At 36.1% G+C, this 19,806-nt stretch overlaps 1 protein-coding gene across 3 annotated transcripts in view; it reads right to left on the bottom strand.

Moving 5' to 3' along the window:
- Positions 1 to 11,910: 11,910 nt before the first annotated feature.
- LOC105499533 (ubiquitin conjugating enzyme E2 E3) overlaps positions 11,911 to 19,806 on the bottom strand; it is an 82,671-nt gene continuing 74,775 nt past the window's right edge. For all 3 annotated transcript variants that reach the window (XM_071073002.1, XM_011772131.2, XM_011772130.2), the window contains exons 4-6: positions 17,209 to 17,341; positions 14,218 to 14,365; positions 11,911 to 12,547 (exon numbers count right to left, since the gene is read on the bottom strand). In XM_071073002.1, coding sequence (XP_070929103.1) covers positions 12,450 to 12,547; positions 14,218 to 14,365; positions 17,209 to 17,341 — 379 coding nt within the window. In that variant the 3' untranslated portion in view covers positions 11,911 to 12,449. The remainder of the gene's footprint in view (positions 12,548 to 14,217; positions 14,366 to 17,208; positions 17,342 to 19,806) is intronic.

Genomic DNA, 19,806 nt, shown 5'->3' with positions numbered 1-19,806 from the left:
CTCCTAAATAGATCTTCTAGTTCCATTTTCCCAGGACATGCTGCCATGTCCTAGACAGGAAATGAGTCTTCCAGACATGTCCAAAGTTGCAGATTCTAAGAAGAGGTGGTTATTCAAAGATCAGTCCATGGGCAGGTTACATAAAATGAATCCAGAGATGTGGTCAGAGTACTTGTGCACAATATATTTAATCTTGGAAAAAGCATTTACAGTAATATTATAGAATATCAATATTACCACCACCAGAATCAACCACTTTTTGTGATATTGACTTCCCTGGAAATGTTAAGAAAATAGAGACAAGTCTGACTTACAGAATCTGAGGAAACTTTATTGATCTCTTTATCCTTCCAGCATTATGAGAGCAGGCAATACAATGTTTTAACCCAACCAAGCTCAAAGGAGTAAACCTTTTTCCCAAATCATAAATGGGCTGGATGTTTCCTCCACATTATAATACGCTCTCCTAAATCAACCTTCATTCACCTCCATGACAATAATAACCCACAACTCAGTGCAGGATGGGGATGCTTTTGCTGTTTCTCTTCAGAGGTCCTCACCGGAGTGTTCTTATCTTCTTGTGGGCTTCTGGCATCCTATGATATTTAACACTCAGTGCCTCCCCAGTGACAACCACATGGTTACATAAATCCTTCTTTGAAATTACACGAAGAGAAAAAATACATTTCTAGCTAATGACTAAGAAGCCTCTAACAAGCTGCAAGTCAAAAGAAATACAAATGATTTCTAATTTTAGTTAACAATACATAGGATTTCAGAGATGCTATTCTCTAAGTACAGACTTCGGAGATACTATTCATGGCAATATTCCAGTCAGGCCTTAAATAAGAAAATGCTGTTTTAGCAAGGTGCCTGAGGAGAAGTATTAACAACATGAAACAGGAAAGGTGATCAACATGAGATTTAACATTCTCTGGTCTCTTAAACTCACTTCATTGAAAAGCCTTCCCTCTGAGCTTAACTAACATTAGCCTGTTAACTTTAAATCTGGAAAGTTTGGGCCCATGTTTAAATGTGGCCAAACAGGTGACCCTTGAAGAACACCACAGCGGGGTGACCCCACACAGTGGAAAATCCCACATATAACTTTTGATTTCTCAAAAGTAGTAGCCTACAGTGGACCAGGAGTTTTACTGATAACAAAGTAGGGTAACACATAAATAGACTAATATCTACATATATTTTATGCATTCATGATGTAACTATTTTTAAATAGTTTGCAAGTTTTTTCAAATTGTTATAAATTTCCAAAAGTTTTCTGATACATTTATTGAAAAAAAAATCTGCATATTAAGTGGACCTGTGCAGTTCAAACCCGTGTTGTTCAAGGGTCAAATGCACTTGTAAATCTTACTGGAAACGTATCACTATAATAAAAATAAAAACATGTGGCACCATGTGTCAAACTGATATACAGTATTTATCCCAATCGTGTACTTGCTTACACCTGTAGTGTCATTTTTTTGAAGGTGCTACATATAGCTAGCACGTAAGCTAAAACACTTCCAATACTCAAATTCAGCAAAACAACAACAACAACAAAAAACCCTCAAAAAAGTATAAAGTTGTCCACTCATCAGTGAATTATTTTGAACTGAACAGAAGGCTCAATTTCAGCACTGCCAAATGCTCTTAGGCACAGAAGCAATGCACCATCTGTCTTGAAGCACCAACTATATCCATTCACATTTAAAATACTGGTGTGCCTAGCCAAGTATCTTGAGCAATCCATTTTCTGATGCTTGATTGAAACTTAACATGGCTAGCAACAAGGTTACATGCATCAATACTTTCAACTGCTAGTAGTAAAATTATAAAAACGTCAGAGCATCAAAGAGTTGTAGTCCTATGAGCAGAAAACCTTGAAGAAGAGTTAGTGAATTAAGGAAATGTTCTCAATGAGTCACTATCGCTTTCTCTGAGGAAATATTTTTCCGTGATACATGGAACTGCTGCCACTGTTAAGAGTGACTCTGATATTTCATTAGGAAATGAGTGCATCCGAAGCTGCTACTGAAATAGATGCTGCTTCATCCAGGGAGTACACTGATATGATGACAGAAAGGCTTCTATGGAGTGTGGAGTTTATTCAGTAAACAACGGGCAGCCGCTGAAGTTGGAGCAGGGACTGTCCTGGTAAAGAGTTTACTCTGGGAAGATTAATGTAATAGTGGTGTGAAGAATGGGTTGGTGTTGTTTGGATGAACAAGAGAATAACTTTTAAAAGGTTCCTTTAGATAAGGAATAACCAAGGGCCTGAATGAGACAGCAGGAGTGGAAGGAAGAGAACAGAATCAAGACATGATTTCCTTCAGAAATAAGAAAAAAAGAAAGCAACTACCAGTCTAAATGTGAAATATTCTAAAGCAAGCTTGTCCTACCTGCAGCCCATGATGGCTTTAAATGCAGCCCAACACAAATTCGTAAACTTTCTTACAACATTATGAGATTTACGCATGGGCGATTTATTTAGCTTATCAGCTACCGTTACAGTGTTAGTGTACTTAATGTGTGGCCCAAGACAATTATTCTTCCAATGTGGCCCAGGGATGCCAAAAGATTAGACACTCCTGTTCTAAAGAATATTATTGTAATCAGCTTATGAAAGTGAAGAGTCATATCCTATTTTTTTTCAGATAAAAACTATAGTTGGGCTTAAAGGTGCAATAATCACAGCAGAAGTATTGTTCAGAAAGACCCAATCAGGAAAAAAAAAAAAAAAAGTTTCACTTCTAAGTATTTATTAACTCTTAACTCTTGGCTTTCTAAGTTAAGTAGTTGAGCCAATTAAAATTCCAACCTCTTTGCTGACTAGTTTTTCAGAGAAAATAAGCAAAAAAGGCCCCACTTCTTACATATCAATCTTGGGAGGCAAGAAGTCAGGACAATAGCAGGGAAAGGTAAGCAGAATAAAAGGTATGAGCCTTGGTCACAAGTTGTGACTGCCCTATGGATTTTTTGGAAATGAAACCTGTCTTCAAATTCCCTACTTCCTGAGTGAGGTACAGTCCAAAGGGACAGAAGGCTTGTAACTGAGTCTTGCCACGGGACCGGTGGTGGAAGGGAGGATCACAGAAATTGGTGTCACTATGTCCTTCTCTGACCACCATATACATAAAATAGAACTGGGGTAAAGAATACTCAGTTTTCTAGTCATTTTTCCTCTAGCAAACTCAGAGACGACATCTGCCACATTATCCACTGAGGCTTTTCCAAAGCTCTGTGTAACTCACCCTGGACATCCCTCTTCCTGACTAGACTATGATGACCTCCTTGGGAAACACAGCATAACTATTTTTTGTGTCCAGCATTTAAAGCAGTATTAACTTTCAGCAAATAATCGAATTTCTCTAGTTAAAATTGGTGTCAATGTAGATTCTTCAGTGATTTCAGGAAAATCATTTGAATGAAACAAAAATTAAGATGCTAAAGATTCAAACAACTGCTAAACTATGCCTGATGAAAAAGAGGGGTCATTCGAGCTAATATGGACGTTTTAACTGCATGTTTGTTAACATGCTAACTATGAAATAAACGAAAAGTTAATCCAGATAGACAACTCAATCATTCATTTTTACACTTGACCAGGAACGACTAGTTACTCTGCTGGACATTAATGGGTCACACAGATAAATGAACTGTGGTCTCCCCATTCTCACTTTCAGTCAATAACATCTCTTGTTTCATGGAGGAGGAAAAGCTACCAAAGGACTTCCTATTAACCACATCTACCCTCCAGTCTCACCTATGCCCGTGTCCTCTGCAAACTCACAACAAGGGTCAAACACCTCACTTGTGCTAGATCCTATTCCCTCTTGCTTATCTAGGGGAACTCAAGAATTTGGTGAACGACAATGCTGCTGTAAGTGGTGGATGCCGCACTTCACAAAGAGCTTCTACTCTAGTCAGGGAGAAAGACAGATTTCCAGGGTAGTGTGCACAGAGCTTTGAAAACACTCTGAATAAATGATATAGCAGGTAACTTTTTCAAGAACACTGCTCCTCCTCCCCTACACCATCCACTTCCTCCTCTCTAATCTTTCCTATCAATATACAAACATGTTGTAATTTCTCCCATCTTAAAGAAATTCCAACTACTCCCCACTTCTCTATTTCACTGCAAAATTGTCAGGAGTCTCCAAGCTCTCTATTCCTTGTTCCTTTCTTCAATCAAGCTTTGATTTCATTGCTCCAACAAAATTGCATATAAAAGTCACCAGTGTCTAAGACTGATGGCTAGGGTCCTTATCTCATTTGGCTTATCAGTGGTCTTCCCACCTCCTTGAAACTTCTCACTTCCTTTTCAGGTTCTCACACTCTCCTGATTTTCCTTTCACTTCTTGAGTGTTCCTTCCTGGATTCCTTTGCTGACTCATCTCTCCTCAGCCTCCTAATGCTGGGAGTGCCTAGGCTTCTACTTCTCTAGCAGCACTCATTCCCTTGAATGAGTGATCATAGGTCTCACAGCTATAAATACCAGCTACACACTCATGTGTCACAAACATACATCCCTGGCCCAGAACTCTTGAATTCCAAATTTGTATATCCAGTCTTGCACTTCCTTTTGGATGTTTAATAGGCATTTCAAACTTAACCCGTTAAAAACTAAGCTCATAATCTTTCTCCCTATCCTGCTTCACCCTCGAGTTTTTCACCTTGGTTAATGACTATAGCCTACTAGTTTGCTCAGGCCCTACACTGTAACTCCTTTTTCACACCACATATTCAATCTATCAGCAAATCTTCTTAGCTCTATTTTTAACCAGAATCTGACCTTTTCTTACTACTTACACTACCACTAGCCAGATTGAAGTCACTGGTATCTCTCACCTGGATTACTGCATTAGTCTCCTAACTGGTCCCCCTGCTCCCAATTCCTTAGCCCCACAGCAAGTTTTTTCCCTGACTGATCAGAGATTCTAATAAATCATGTCCTATTGCTCTTTGGCTAAAAACAGCTTCCAAAATACTAGCCAAACTCCTTAAAATGAAATACAAGACCCTATGTGATCTGCCCACCTGTCATCTTCTTGACCTAGTGTCCTATTCCTCTCCTAGATGCTCGCCTGCTCCAGCCCTCCTAAGCACTTGCTACTTTTTGAACGCATTGGGCATGCTCTTGCCACAAGATTTCTTCAGTTGGTATTCCCTCTGCCTGTAAGACTCTTTCCCTATGTGGCTTATTCCTCATCATCTTTAGTTTTTTTTTTGTTTTGTTTTTTGTTTGTTTTTGAGACGGAGTCTCACTTTGTCGCCCAGGCTGGAGTGCAGTGGCGCGATCTCAGCTCACTGCAAGCTCTGCCTCCTGGGTTCACGCCATTCTCCTGCCTCAGCCTCCTGAGTAGCTTGGACTATAGGCGCCCGCCACCTTGCCCGGCTAATTTTTTGTATTTTTAGTAGAGATGGGGTTTCACCGTGCTAGCCAGGATGGTCTGGATCTCCTGACCTCGTGATCCGCCCGCCTTGGTCTCCCAAAGTGCTGGGATTACAGGCGTGAGCCACCGCGCCCGGCCCCATCTTAAGCTCTTGACTCATCTTTTAGGTGAGGTTTTCCCAACTACCCTTGCTGTAACTGTAATTCAACCTCCCCTTTCTCCCTCGCTGTACACACTATTTCCCTTGCTTTTCTCCATAACACTTACCATCTAACATACATATATATACTTTTTTTTTTTTTTTTTTTTTTGAGACGGAGTCTCACTCTGTCCCCCTTGCTGGAGTGCAGTGGCCGGATCTCAGCTCACTGCAAGCTCCGCCTCCCGGGTTCAGGCCATTCTCCTGCCTCAGCCTCCCGAGTAGCTGGGACTACAGGCGCCTGCCACCTCGCCCGGCTAGTTTTTTTGTATTTTTTAGTAGAGACGGGGTTTCACTGTGTTAGCCAGGATGGTCTCGATCTCCTGACCTCGTGATCCACCCGTCTCGGCCTCCCAAAGTGCTGGGATTACAGGCTTGAGCCACCGCGCCCGGCCACATATATATACTTTAACATTTTTTTGGTCTGTCTCCTAGCAATTGAAAGTAAACTCCGTAAGGGCAGGAATTTTCGTTTTACTCACTGTTAATCGTAAGTATCCAAACCAATATTCAGTGGACACAACTAATAACTTACTGAGTGAAATAAATTGGATCCCTTATTTCTAGGGGCTCATAATTGAGATGATATACATACACGAGTAAAACATTATATATGTCCTTTAAAAAAAAAAAAAAAGGAACTATGGAAGAAAAAACATGGTCTCTCATGCATATTTAAAATGACCGTCACCATTTGAGAGTTGTGTGATTACAGCAAGAGTGTAGCAGAGGGCTCAAAAGTGCTCTTCAAACCATGATAAAGGAAGTCAGGTAAGGGGGCCAGTGAAAGCCCTATAGTGTTATCCCCTCCTACCCTTTATCTCATAAATTATGACTCTTCTTCTTCACTTTGTAGATGAAAACTTGAAATGCTCATATGAAGACTTAACTACCCCAATCTCAATCACTAGAGAATCCCTGACTTTCCTTACACACCTGGGCCCCTAACTGTCAGGACTTCTCAGTACCACACACCTCTTGGCAACTCATTTCTCCACAGATTTACCTTTTCCCTCTCTTGGACTGAGGTGGGAGCAGCCAACACCTCTGAGTTTGCTAAGCTAACAAGAAATATTCATGGTGTGAGATAAAATAGAAGTTGCTGAAATTATACTTCTGAAACTAGGGCGCTTCTTACCCAGGTAACTTTCAATTCAACCTACTGGCAAAGAAAGAACATGGGGCAATACAGAAAAAAATGACCCTGTAACTCTTCATCGTCCTCCATTTCCCTTTTCTCACTGAAGTGAAAAACACACACGACATACAGAAAACAAAAAGACTTGAATAATATTTCAATAAATGACCTCCAACACTCCAGAATACTCCGTTCCACATTACCAAATGGTATACTAGTTCCCTTTCCCTAAAATATTTATCTTAAAAGATTTTCTCAAAGGCCATCCGTTTTCATTTCTTCTCTTAGATTTCCCTAAAATACTGCAAGCAGATACATGTATTTAGTTGTTTTCTTTTTACCAATAAAAAAGGATAAGGGAAATATCAATTAAGAAGACAGTAATGATAATAAGAAATTATGTAAACTTTGTAGGACAAAAAGTATTCTGGTGAATTTAAGGAAGTTTAAAATTACAAGATTAAGTCTCTCTATTTTAAACACATTGTCATTAAGTACGTTATATGAATAACCCATTGCTATTTCCCACATTTCAATTTAACAGTTTCAATTTAACAATTTAAATATATGTGGCACCAACCACATACAAAACACTGAATCAACATGGAGAATTAAAGGAGACACGACAGATATGCTTCACATGGTTTCTGGATAACCTTATGGAGACGACTTACACCCATGATACTATCATTCACTCAACAAACATATATCATGTTACATATTGGGCTAGATACTGAAATAAGGAGACACGGGGCATAGATATTATCCTCCAAAAGCTCATTATCCAGAAATATGGATATGGAATAAAATTGTATAAAATGCCAAAACACATGCTAGAAACATGGGTTACTAAGTGTAGTTTAAGAATAATTATTTTAAAAGCATCAAATAGTATTAAGCGTATTTAATATATATAGAGTAAAACAATATTATACTAATATTTTCATTGCTAAATCATCAGGAACATCTGTTCAGTTTCTCATTCAATAAAAATGGATATACATTAGCAAAGATGTGTTCTCTGCTAAAAAGAGGGAAAAGTCTATCTGGACAGGGAAATGGTAAACTGTTTTAAGGATGTGAAAATGTATTCATCTCTGTATGTACCACAGTGACAGAAAGAACCTTGTAATTAGCAAACACATAAAATTTGTAGAGCAAATAAACTCAGAGTGAAGATCAGCTAAGGAGTTATATAGCATAACCACCTTTCATCTCCCCCAATCCTTTCCAAAGAGAAAAAAGAAAAAGGAAAAATTCTTGGCTTTAGGGCACACATTGTTGAGGAAGGCACCTAGCTTCTTGTTGGCACTTGGAAATATGCATATGCTTGACTTCCTTTTGTTATTTCTGATGTTTGTGAAGAAGGCATCTCAGAGAAACAGACCAACAGGTACATGACAGTAGTATAACAGAAAGGTTTCCATCGAAGGAGCTGGACTTGAGATAAACTTGAGGGATTTAGAGATTGGAGGATTTGGAGGAAAAAAATGCTTTTAGTGACCTGTGTTTGGAGGACTTGCGTAATTGGCTTTAGCTTCACCAGATTTCAACAAGGTAACCTATAGATATGAAGATTTAATGTGAACTTAAATTTCCATAAATATATGTCAATGATAATACCTACATTCGTCAAAAATTCCTTTTGCTATGCATTGTTCTGTTTACTTCAAAATATATCCAGGACTAGGTACCAAAGCTCTGCTGCCTAATCATGGTTGAATCACTCTTTCTCATGTATAAATTAACAACGAAGACGATTAAAGACTATTTATACTGTACTTGTGCCTGAATCTGGGTAATCTATTGCTTATTTTTTTCTTTTCAAAACTTAGCTTTTCAATATATGGTCTTATTGACATATTGGATGCTGCCATTTAAAAATCACCTTGGGCTTCCTGTTACACGAATAACCAGAACCACAGAAGTTGAGAGCCCGGCAAGGCGTAAACTGAAGTAAGAGAGATACTGCTGGAGTTCCAAGGATATTCCCTTAAGAGAACTGCTTATGAGTTTAGGAGAACTCATAAGAGAGTCAGGGAGAAAAAGAAGAAAGTGAGGCTAGTGTGTGTATGCCTTAGATATGATAGGCATACATCTTACAGGATCACTCCTCATTTCTAATTTAACAAGATTGATTCTGTTTGACAAAGACAAAGGCTTTCACATTACCTATTGCTGTCAGCAATGCAGTTATAAATGCCACTCCCAGTCATTCATTTTATAGCCATTTTGAAAGGACTATCATTTTACTCTGTAGAAACATCCCATTACACGTTGCAGATACACATTTAAATCACTGAAGAACTTTACAAGAAAAAGTTGACAAACTAGTTAGAAAAATTTTGTTTCATTTCAAATAATGAGTATCTACTAGAATGTAACTATAATTTTTACTTGGCTATTACTTGAGAAAATTTAGTATTTAAATATGAAACAAATGAATGTATTCGTATATGTTATTTACCTAAAATAAAGACCACTAACTGTAATATAAGTAGATAATGCTTATGTAGAACCATTACCTCACTCTCTTAAGACAATTTATAAACACTTGAGAAAAATAACTGACGTTTCACATCATGCCATAATTCCGTCCAAAGACCTCAATGTAAATGTTAACAAAAATGTGTTAACGTGGTGCACACATATCACTATAACGTAGGTTACTATCTAAAGTCACAGGACTGAAATGGATTGAAATCTTACCATACAGTCACATTCTTACATTGTTGTCAGAACACTTAGACAAGTTAGTGGGGCATACTCCAAGTTCTTTACGTATCAGAAAACATCACCTTAAAATTTCTTATTACAAAGGGTGGCATACACATAGGTCAAATTTTAAGCATCACATGAATTTCATTCCTGTGATTAATTAAAATTTACTCATTTTTTAGAAAGGCAATGTCTACATAACTAAAATTTCTGTTTTGAAAAAGGTATTCCATTAAATGCTTGCTTTATTTATCAACACAAATTTTCTGATGTGGTTATGCAATATATGGTTAAATAAATTTGAAATAACATTGTTTATCTCATTTTCCAAATTGATAAAGGAATATCAGTGATGTTGAAAGTATTTCTATGACAAATATCTAAGGGAGAATACAAACCTACCTAACTCATATTCACTGCAAACAGCAGTTATATTTTATAAGGTTCCATTTGAGACTAAAATAAAATATTGAAACAAAGATTTGCTAAAATGAAATACTGTATAATTTCCAGAAGCTATAATCTATGCATATCTATATTTTTATAGGGAACAGTTATAACTTGTGTATGTGTACATACATATATGTGTGTGTGCGCGCACGTGTTCAATATAAAGTTGTGACGTTATAAACAAAAACTCTTTGCCTAGTGGGAAAGCATGAAGGTGCAGGGGGAGAGGAAGTATCGTATTGGCTGTGTAATATAGAACAAGTTATTTAAACTTGTCTATGTACACTGTCAACTGTCAACTAAGGATCATCAGTGTCTGCTCTCCTAAAGCTCTTTAGGTGTCTCAAATGAGATAAGGCACATCAGTGACTGAACAGTGCCCTGGCATGCAGTGGCTCTCATGTCATAGATTGATCTATTCATTAGAACACCAAGATACTACTAGTCCACTTCAGAGAGTAGCCTGTTCCCTAAAAGAAAAAGCAGGACAAGCACAACAAAATTTACAAGATTAAATTTACTGAGTTTGAGGGTGAATAGAGAAGAGGGAAATTATCTAATCGACTCTTCTGTCTCATATATAAACAAACTAAAACTCAGAGTTAAAGTGTCTTATTTAAGGCCACAGTGGTAGTTTGTGGAAGAGCTGCAAATATTTTAAGTAACCAATTCCCTCCACTTTATCCCAAACCAGTATGGACACAGCCAACAAGTAAGCAAAATAGGTTGGCAGTGGTAACTAGGCTTACAGTAACTAAAAGAAGTCTAATCATAGCATCCCCAAACATCCTAACATTCAGTATGATTTAAGTTTTTCTACCACCAAGAGACAAGTTTATTACTCTAAGACGTAGAATATACAATTTGGGCAGTGGAGGAAAAACTACTTTCTACAGCTCACCCATGGTTGATAAAAACCCTTACAACTTAAAAACCGGTCTCCACTTTCATCACATTGACTTGGACTCCATGATAAACTATTAGTTAGGTTTTTACAGAGGTCAAAGTCTGAATTCTTCAAAATAGTCCCTTGGTATGGTGTTCCTCTGTAATAAAGGTGGGGGGTAGGGAGTTCAAGTGAAAAACAGATATGTACGTGTAATTTTAATTTTACTCTGCTATAAGACTTCTACTGACAAATAGGAGTCTGCTACTCTCGTGACACACACAACTACACGTTTGACTTTATCTTGAAGTATTTTTTATGTTAATATTTTCACTCTATACATTTTTAAGATGATACTTCATTTCCATATTGAGGACTGGAGAAGACACCTGCCCCATAAACCACAACCTTGGCTACATGACCAGAGATGATTACCTTAGTCATAGGGAAACAAAACAAAACAAACTACACACAATGATACTCTGTTTAGCAAATCTAAATATTGCAAAGTAATTCTAACTTTCAAGAAATCTAACACTTCACAATTACAACTAGGAAGAAGAAATTTAACCTTCTAAAAACCTTACAATTTGGTATTTTACCAATTGAGAAATATCACATTGTACACTAACACAGTTCTAGTCTACCTTCAAGGCAGACAAAGATTTCTGTGTTCAACTGTGCCTCTGGCTGTATTTGCTGGCCACCTGCCATAGTAAGAATGGTAATACACACCACGAAAATTCAAGACCAGGATTAGAAGTAAAAAGTACACTAGCTACCACATCAAAGTTACCATCTAACAATACTGCCCAATGCTGAACAACATGTTCCATAAGATATTACCAGACGCATTTTGACTTAAGCATCATATTACCAAAATACAGCTCTATGTGTTTGAGACTAATGGGTTAAAATCCACTTTTGATTATTTACGGTCATTCTTTCAATAACAAAGGAAAAAATCTCTACACATTTAATAGGACTTTAAATGTTTTCAATTTAAGAATTGGTTTATTTGTGCTAGTCTTTAGTAATCTTCACAGACGCAGTTTTATTTCATCAACAATCATCTCAGACACACCTTCTAACAAGACTGACGTAAAATATTACGACAGGAAACTATGCCTTCAGGAGCATGTTTATTGTGTTTGAGATGATACATCAGGTGCTCTCTGAGCTACAAAGGGTAAAAGGAAATCCTCTCATTACAAACTGACAAAGGTAAAAGGTAAAACATTTTTCACAACAGCATGAACCACATACTCAGAAATAGATCTGGGTTTAATACAAATGACATAATTCCTAGTCATCTACAGCTACTTTTATAACTTCATACAGATAATGAATTAGGCTAAAATGCACTATAATATTTGGTAGACTTCAGGACCAGTATCCTTAGTACATCACAAAATACATTTTGATATCCCAAAGAAGCAAGACTTGCAAGTAGGCGTTTTAAACATAACTAATCTACAGCTACAAAGTTCTACTCTTGATAGCATTTACCTTTTTGGGGAGTCTCCCAGGCTCCAAAGGATAAAAGCAGAGTAGAATCAGTATAACATATACACAGAAGTCCGTATTGTAAAGGCTATAAAGATTTGCAGCACAGTGAGAAGATGCCTTCTGCTCCTTCACACTGCATACAAATTATGTGAATTATGTTGCGTATCTCTTGGTCCACTGTCTGGCTATCCTGTCGTGTTCTGCTCTGTTGGTCAAATACTGAGTGGCTATGCTTCCAACCAGAGGATCCGCTGGAAAAGTGGAAAGAACATTAAAAGCTATTTTGTGGTATCTTCTTCAAGGTATAGTTCTAATATTCTATTAAAATGAAATGCTTACTTTTCCGCAGTATCTTCACATATAATAGCTAGATTTTCAAAAGAAAAAAATTAAAGTAACATGATCATATGTGTATTTTAATATTCAAGTTAGGAAAGCCCCCTTCAGCAAAACAACAACAACAACAACAACAACAACAACAACAACAACAACAAATTTTGAGCTATATACAAAAATAGTTAGATTTGACTTTTATGAAAGATACAGGTCTTTAATATACAAAAAACTATTTTATAATTTTGGCCTTTCATTCAACAATGGAAGTATACTAGGAGGTTATATTTCTGCTTATGAATAGTTCAAAAATGGCAAGTTTTAAGTAAAACCCCAGTCTTACGATACCATGCTATTTCAAATACAATGCTTCCTTCATTCTGTGCCTGATATGACTCTAATCACTATCTATATTTCCACTTGAAACCTTACTTGCCATTTTGTTTTAAGTAGAATTCTGAACTAGAGAGTGAACCTGATATAAATTTTTATCATAATGTTTAAAAAGAAAAAAATATGTACATATGGTACAATATTTGAACTGTACCAAACCATAGCCAGTAAAAAAAACTCTCTTCCTTCCTGACTCCAACTACTCAGAAGTTTCTTTCCCTGGCAAACAACTGTTACCCATTTACAACATTACTTTCCAGAGTTCTTAGATGCATTGACAAGCATTTAGAATATTATGTTGTATATATGTATTTTTTCCAGTGCCTTTTATACTTAATATATCTTGAAGATATTTCCCTATGAGTTCATATAGAGTTGTCACATTCTTTTAAAAAGTTACATCAATTAATGGACATTGAGGTTGTTTCCAATACTCTAATAAATGATACCACAATGAATATCCATCTGTCTCTATCTATTGTATATGTATCTCGGCCAAGCACAAGGTAACAACAGTAACAGTTTTCAGTGACTTATCAAATATTTAGAAAAAGTAAGTCAACTTAAAAAAAAAAATCACATAGCAAAACAAAATGTGTGAAATTTCAGGTCTAAACATCATTTTATCAAGTCAGCTACTCAAGTTTCTGAAGTTCACATGTGGCAGGCATTTTTTAAAGTTATGAATTACACACAAATGATTTTATCTCTGAGTTTATATAATCATAATCTAGTTCAATTCTCATTGGCTATCATTTTAATATTCATTACTACTACACCTAATATAACTAATTAATTCAAAAAGGAAGGGAGAACAAGAAGCCCTCTATTATTAAAGTAGCTGCTTAAAAGCATATCGCAGAATGGAAGGAGCAGGAAAAGGAGGCACTGGTTTCAGAGACATTGGTTTACTCTTGGTAGAAGTAGTCTGTGCACCTAAACAGTTTTAAAAGTAAAGATTCCATTAGTGATGGTGACAAAATAATTATAGAGTGGTATGCCATTAACAAATTAAATGAAGGTATTGAGAAACTTCTGGCCTAGTCTACTTCAAATGGCACTGGTAATTTCCTTACAAACTATTTTACGGAGATCTTCCTATCAATAACATTTACCTCTCAATCTACATTTAAAGCTAACTAAAAAAAAAAAAAAAAAAAAGCACTGGTTTTTGTGTTAATAAAGATTTGCTTACCAGGGTTGCAGTCTGTCAAAAGGGAACAAATAGACAGCAAAACTTTTGAAATAGTCAAAGCGGGACTCCAGTTGTCTTTAAGGATGTCCAGACAGATGACTCCCTGACTGTTGATGTTGCAGTGATAAATTCTGGTGCGGAAAGTAACCTAAGCACAGTCACATTAAAAACAGAAGGAAAATGAATGCTATATTACCAACTAAAACACTAGAAAAAGATGAAGGGTAATATATCATAGAAGATACTAAATTATCTGACTGGAGCTAACCTTAGATTAGGTTTAATAACAGAATTAAATGGTTTTGACTCAGTTGAAATCTTTATTTTTACCCTGTATAGAAAGAACTAAAGTAAGGAATTGATCAGTTATACTTAAATAACTGATACAGTAATTCTATCTATGTGTGTGGGTACGTGTGTTTGCATCATATACAACTGTGTGTGCACACACACATACAGAAAGACAAAGTGAGGAAGAGAAATATTTTGGTGCCAAAGGTAAGAGGAACTGATGAAGATTTTTTTTAAAACATAAAAGTTACATCAGTTTCTTAGTAGAAAAGATCAGTATCAATTCAGCTAATTTCCTACCAAACGTTAGAAAATACTGGAGGATTTAGAAGAAGGTTGGTAAAATCATTTACACTACTACCTTTCCGTTTCTTAGCCTTTTATTTCTACAGCTGGTTCACTGTCTTGTTAGACCAAAATATTAAAATAAAATAAGGTTTTTAGCTACTGGATAAAGGAAACTAATATATCCCTGAAATGTGTGAGAGAAGAAGATAAATCATAAGAACAAACACTGCCAAGTCTCAAAACAATCACAAACACTAATTGGATAGTTAATTCATAATTGGAGTTGCTGAGAAAAAAAAACAATTTCTGATCATTTGAAACTAGCAGTGCACTGTGGGCACAAAAGTGGAATCTGGGAAAAAAATATTAAATGCTCTCAAAAGTGTCTTTCTGAAAAGAATGCATGATGGGGAGGGGGTGGGGGAGCACCACACTAGTTTAGTGGGGGAGGAAGAGAGAATGCCCTTCCAGAACTGCTCTGACCAATACAGCACATACTAGCTACATGTGCATATACAGCTCTTAAATTGTGGCAAAGTGAATTGAAACAAACTAAAAGTGTTGTAAAATAAATACCAGATTTCAAAGAGTTAGTACCAAAAAGAAAATGTATAAGATTTCATTAACAATACTCTTACATTGATTACATGTTGAAATGACAATATTCTGAATATGTTGGGTTAACTAATATAGTATTAAAATTCTGGTTTTTATGTTTTATGTGGCTAGTAGGACATTTAAAATTATACATGTAGATTTTACTATATTTCCATTAATGCTGTTCTAGAATATAGAAATAATTTATGTTCAGATCACTGACATTACTACTCAATACACATGTGATTTACAAATATATTTTCAGTTATAACTACTGAACAGAGTAGCATTCATGAACGGATTTCTATTAAATATTTATTATCCTTCAAGAAGCTCAACATTTTTTCCAAACTTCAAAAAGATTTAGCATTGTAGAGAAATAATTGTTCCAAATACCAAGATCACACCAGAAATCATTTTTCACTTGTCCAACTACAGATCTTAATAATGGTTAATACTGTATATCTTAGCAACAGAGCGAACTAACACTAAAGAATTAGAAATTTAATATATTGCAATTTCAGCAAAAAACTAACATGCTAAATTTATAATCATTATATTAATCAAAATTATTGGCAAATCATATACAGTACTATATGCTGTGAAATTCTTATATTAGTCAATTTCCATTTTCCATTAAAAGGTGTCAGAAAAACTTAAGAGTCTTTTTCTTCAATTAATCTTCCCCATATGCAAAAATAATTTCAAGATCTTACATTCTGATGGGACCACACGGTTAAAGCACTTTAAACACTAACAGCTGTAACTGAGAGTAAACGGTGTCTGCAGTTTGGGGTAAATACCACTAGATGGAACTCTTGCTACCTTGTTAGATGATTCATTACTGAGAAATAACCCTCTTTTATTCACAAAATAAATCTGTTTATGTGCACATACACACATACACACAGGCTACATAAATTTTAAATGGTATAAATTGCAACATAAACTTTATAAAGTATAGAGAACAAAAGTTACCATGTTGGAAAGAAAAACATTTCACCGTAGTTAAGGGCTATGGACTTGAAAATACACTTTCCTCTAGTATGTCAGACATCTCTGTAACAAAAGCATAATAATGCTCATACTTAATTCCAATGGTTTTTACCTGCTGACTTGACCATCGTAGAAACAGAAGTTACGGGAGGGAGCCATTCAAGTAACTGTTATGTTTAAGCTTTGCAAAGTTGACGGTCATTACAAGGCACAACTCACCCTGTTCTCTGTTATCCATCTAATTCATACTTCAAATGAACTCAGAGCCAACAAAACTGAGGCATTCTGTTTCCATTACTACACCATACCCACAGAAGGTACAAAATGAGTTTACTAAATATTATTCATTTCCCTCTTCTTGGCTATGAAGTTTTTGCTTATCTATAAAGATAAGGTATTCAGCACAAAATTCACATTATTAAACACTTATTTCTGGAAGCTGTCAGTTTTACTTTTTATCCTAATAAATATCTTCATTAATACCTTAATAGTTAGTTAAGGTATTATTAATTAAGGTATTAATGAAGGTTCATAGGATATTTTCCCTCATAAGCATACAATTTATCTGCTTTACTGAGGTGCAAGGTATAGTTTTATTTACAATTAAGAATTAAACTTTCTGCTTATTACAAATTATTTGTGAAAGGAGTCAATTACTTCCAGTTTTAAAATTCTTGATTACATGAAATTTTCCATATCAATCCATGAAAAGCAATGAAATAAAAATAATTGCATCAATACACATTTAAGTTTTAGAATAACCAGTTAAATTTAGAGAAGGAGGATTAAATATTAAAGAATGCACTTCTAGCTTCTTACCTTTGGTGGCTTAAATGGATAATCTGATGAAAATGTGATATCCAGAAAAAACACACCACCTTCATATACAGAACCCGGTGGACCAAGTATAGTTGATCTCCATTCATAAATGTTATCTCCTTTAGGCCCAGCACTATTTAAAAGAAATTAAAAATCAGTATGTACATATATTAGCAATTCATGTTAATATCCTAAAACCAGGGAAGTGTTAAAGGTAAATTAGCAATCTAGAGCAGTAAGAAGTGAAATAAGTATAAAAGAAATAAGCCCCAATGTGTTTGCATGTGCATGTGTGTAAGAACTTATTTGGAAATATTACAAACTTACAGAGGAAATGCAAGAAAAGTACAAAGAAAATCGGTATAACTTTACCCAGTCTCCATTAGCATTCTGCTCTGCCCCATTTGCTCCTCTCTCTCCCCGTAACACACACCCCTCTAAACCTGCAAGCATGCATACAGACACGCTTTTTTCTCAGTCATTTGAAAGTTGCACACTTTATGGCCTTTTCCCCATAAACACTTCAGCGTGCATTTCCTAAAAATAATCTCCTATAAATCACAATACAGTTACAATTTCAGTAAATACATGAATACAATTCTTTAAACTGCAATTTGTATTATAATGTTGTCAACTGATTCTGTAATATCCTTTTAAAAAATTAATTTTTCTCCGGATGCAGGACCCAGTCTTGGAACCATGTATTTCCTGTGTCTTTATTCTCCTTTAATATGGGTCCTTTCCGCCTTTCTTTAACTTTTGTAACATTAACATTTTTTGCAGAATCTAGTCTTCTTTTTTTAAAAATGCTCATCATTTTGAGCTTTCCATGTTTCCTCATGATTTGACTCATGTAATGCATTTCTGGCTCAAATAGTATGTGATGTGTCCTTCTCATGGTATCACATTTGGAGGCACACAACATCTACCTGTACCTCATTGGTGATGTTAAGTTTCATCATCCAGACATAGTGCTATCCAATTTTCCTACTGTTTAGTTACCATTTTTTCCCTGCAACCAATAAGCAATCTTTGGACAGACACTTTAAGACCAGGCAAATATCCTGCTTCTCATCAAAATTTCTTCCCAATATTAAGCATCCATTTGTGATTGCTATAGTTTGATCTGTCCCTGCTAAAACTCATGTTGAAATTTGACCCCCAAATGTGGCAATGTTGGGAAGTGTCTGGGTCACAGGGGTAGATCCCTCATGAATAAATTAATGCCCTCCCTCAGGGGTGAGTCCTCACTCTAGCAAAAATGAATTAGTTCCCAAGAGAACTCACTGTTAAAAAGAGTGGCTTTCCTTGGTTTCTCTTTCTTCCTTCCTCTCTTGCTTTGTGATCTCTTTGCATTTGATGGTTGCCTTTCCACTGCAAGCTGAAGCAGCCTGAGGCCCTCACCAGATGCAGATGCCCATCAGGTGAACCAAATAAACCTCTTTTCCTTATAACCTACTCAGTCTCAGGTATTCTGTTACAGTAATAAAATCATGATTTTCCAATTCTAGAACTTTCTCTACACTTAACAGTTACCCCTTGAGCCCTTTCTACTGCCTGTACGTATGTACAGAAATAAGTATTATTGGTATGGTCTCATTTTTTTCCCAATGCTTTGTAAGTCATTACTGCCTTTAATTATTTTGATGCCCAAATTATCACAGGCTTGGCCAATGGAGAACTCTTTCAAAATGACTCCTATATCCTTGCAACACGTTAGCATTTTTTTTTTTTTTTAAAAGCATTTCCTTCCTTTGGCATAAGGAATCCCATCCTTGGAATCAGCCATTTTTCCAAAGAGCCAGGGTTCCTTTCAATGGGCATGTTGTCAGAAAAACCAAGATCTGAGTCCTAGGCGCTAGTAAGTCTCAGTTACATTTTGGTGCATTGTGCTTAACACCATTACTTTATAAAATACAAAGGAGAGAGAGTTCAAATAAAATCTAAACTCATAATTACTTGTTGGTAAGACGACTCATATGCCTTAAACTCTCCTCAAATATATTTTACTGCCAGTTGGTAGAAGAGCTTGGATTCCCACACCAAATTCTTAGTTCTTAAATGTGCTCTCTTCCCACTTATCATGCTGTTTGCCATAGGACAAAGTGTACATTTAACTATAGGACAAAGTGTACATTTAACTACTACAGCAGGATAGTAAATAACTTTTCCTATTGTCTCAGAGCAGACTAAGCAGAGAATCTATGGTAGTGTGATTACTTTGCTGTACCCAAAGATACCTAGCTTAGGGCAAGTGAGGGCTAAAATCCAGTCCTAAAATCCAAGTAGTTTTGGCTACCTGTCTGGAGTTAGGGGTCTCTTTTCATTCTCATAGATGTACCATCTGTTAGACAAAACATGGGGCAAGATGAGAAGGCGTCAGGAAGGGACATGAGCAACTGCAGGGCTGAGTCCACTGTAATTTAAACAAACCATATTAGAGGCTAACAGCTGAGTGACACTCTCTCTGCCTCTTTCACTGTCTTGAATCATCCATTTTTCCTTCTCTGGTGAGTGATGCCAACAAGAATCCAACAATGCCATTTCTCCCAACTTTATTATTATTATTTTAAATCTCTATTTCTCTATCCCTTCCAG

Source organism: Macaca nemestrina, chromosome 11, assembly GCF_043159975.1.
Source record: "Macaca nemestrina isolate mMacNem1 chromosome 11, mMacNem.hap1, whole genome shotgun sequence".
NCBI classification, from domain to species: Eukaryota; Metazoa; Chordata; class Mammalia; order Primates; family Cercopithecidae; genus Macaca; species Macaca nemestrina.
Note: the sequence above shows the minus strand (reverse complement) of the source record. Positions and strands in the feature narration are given on the sequence as shown.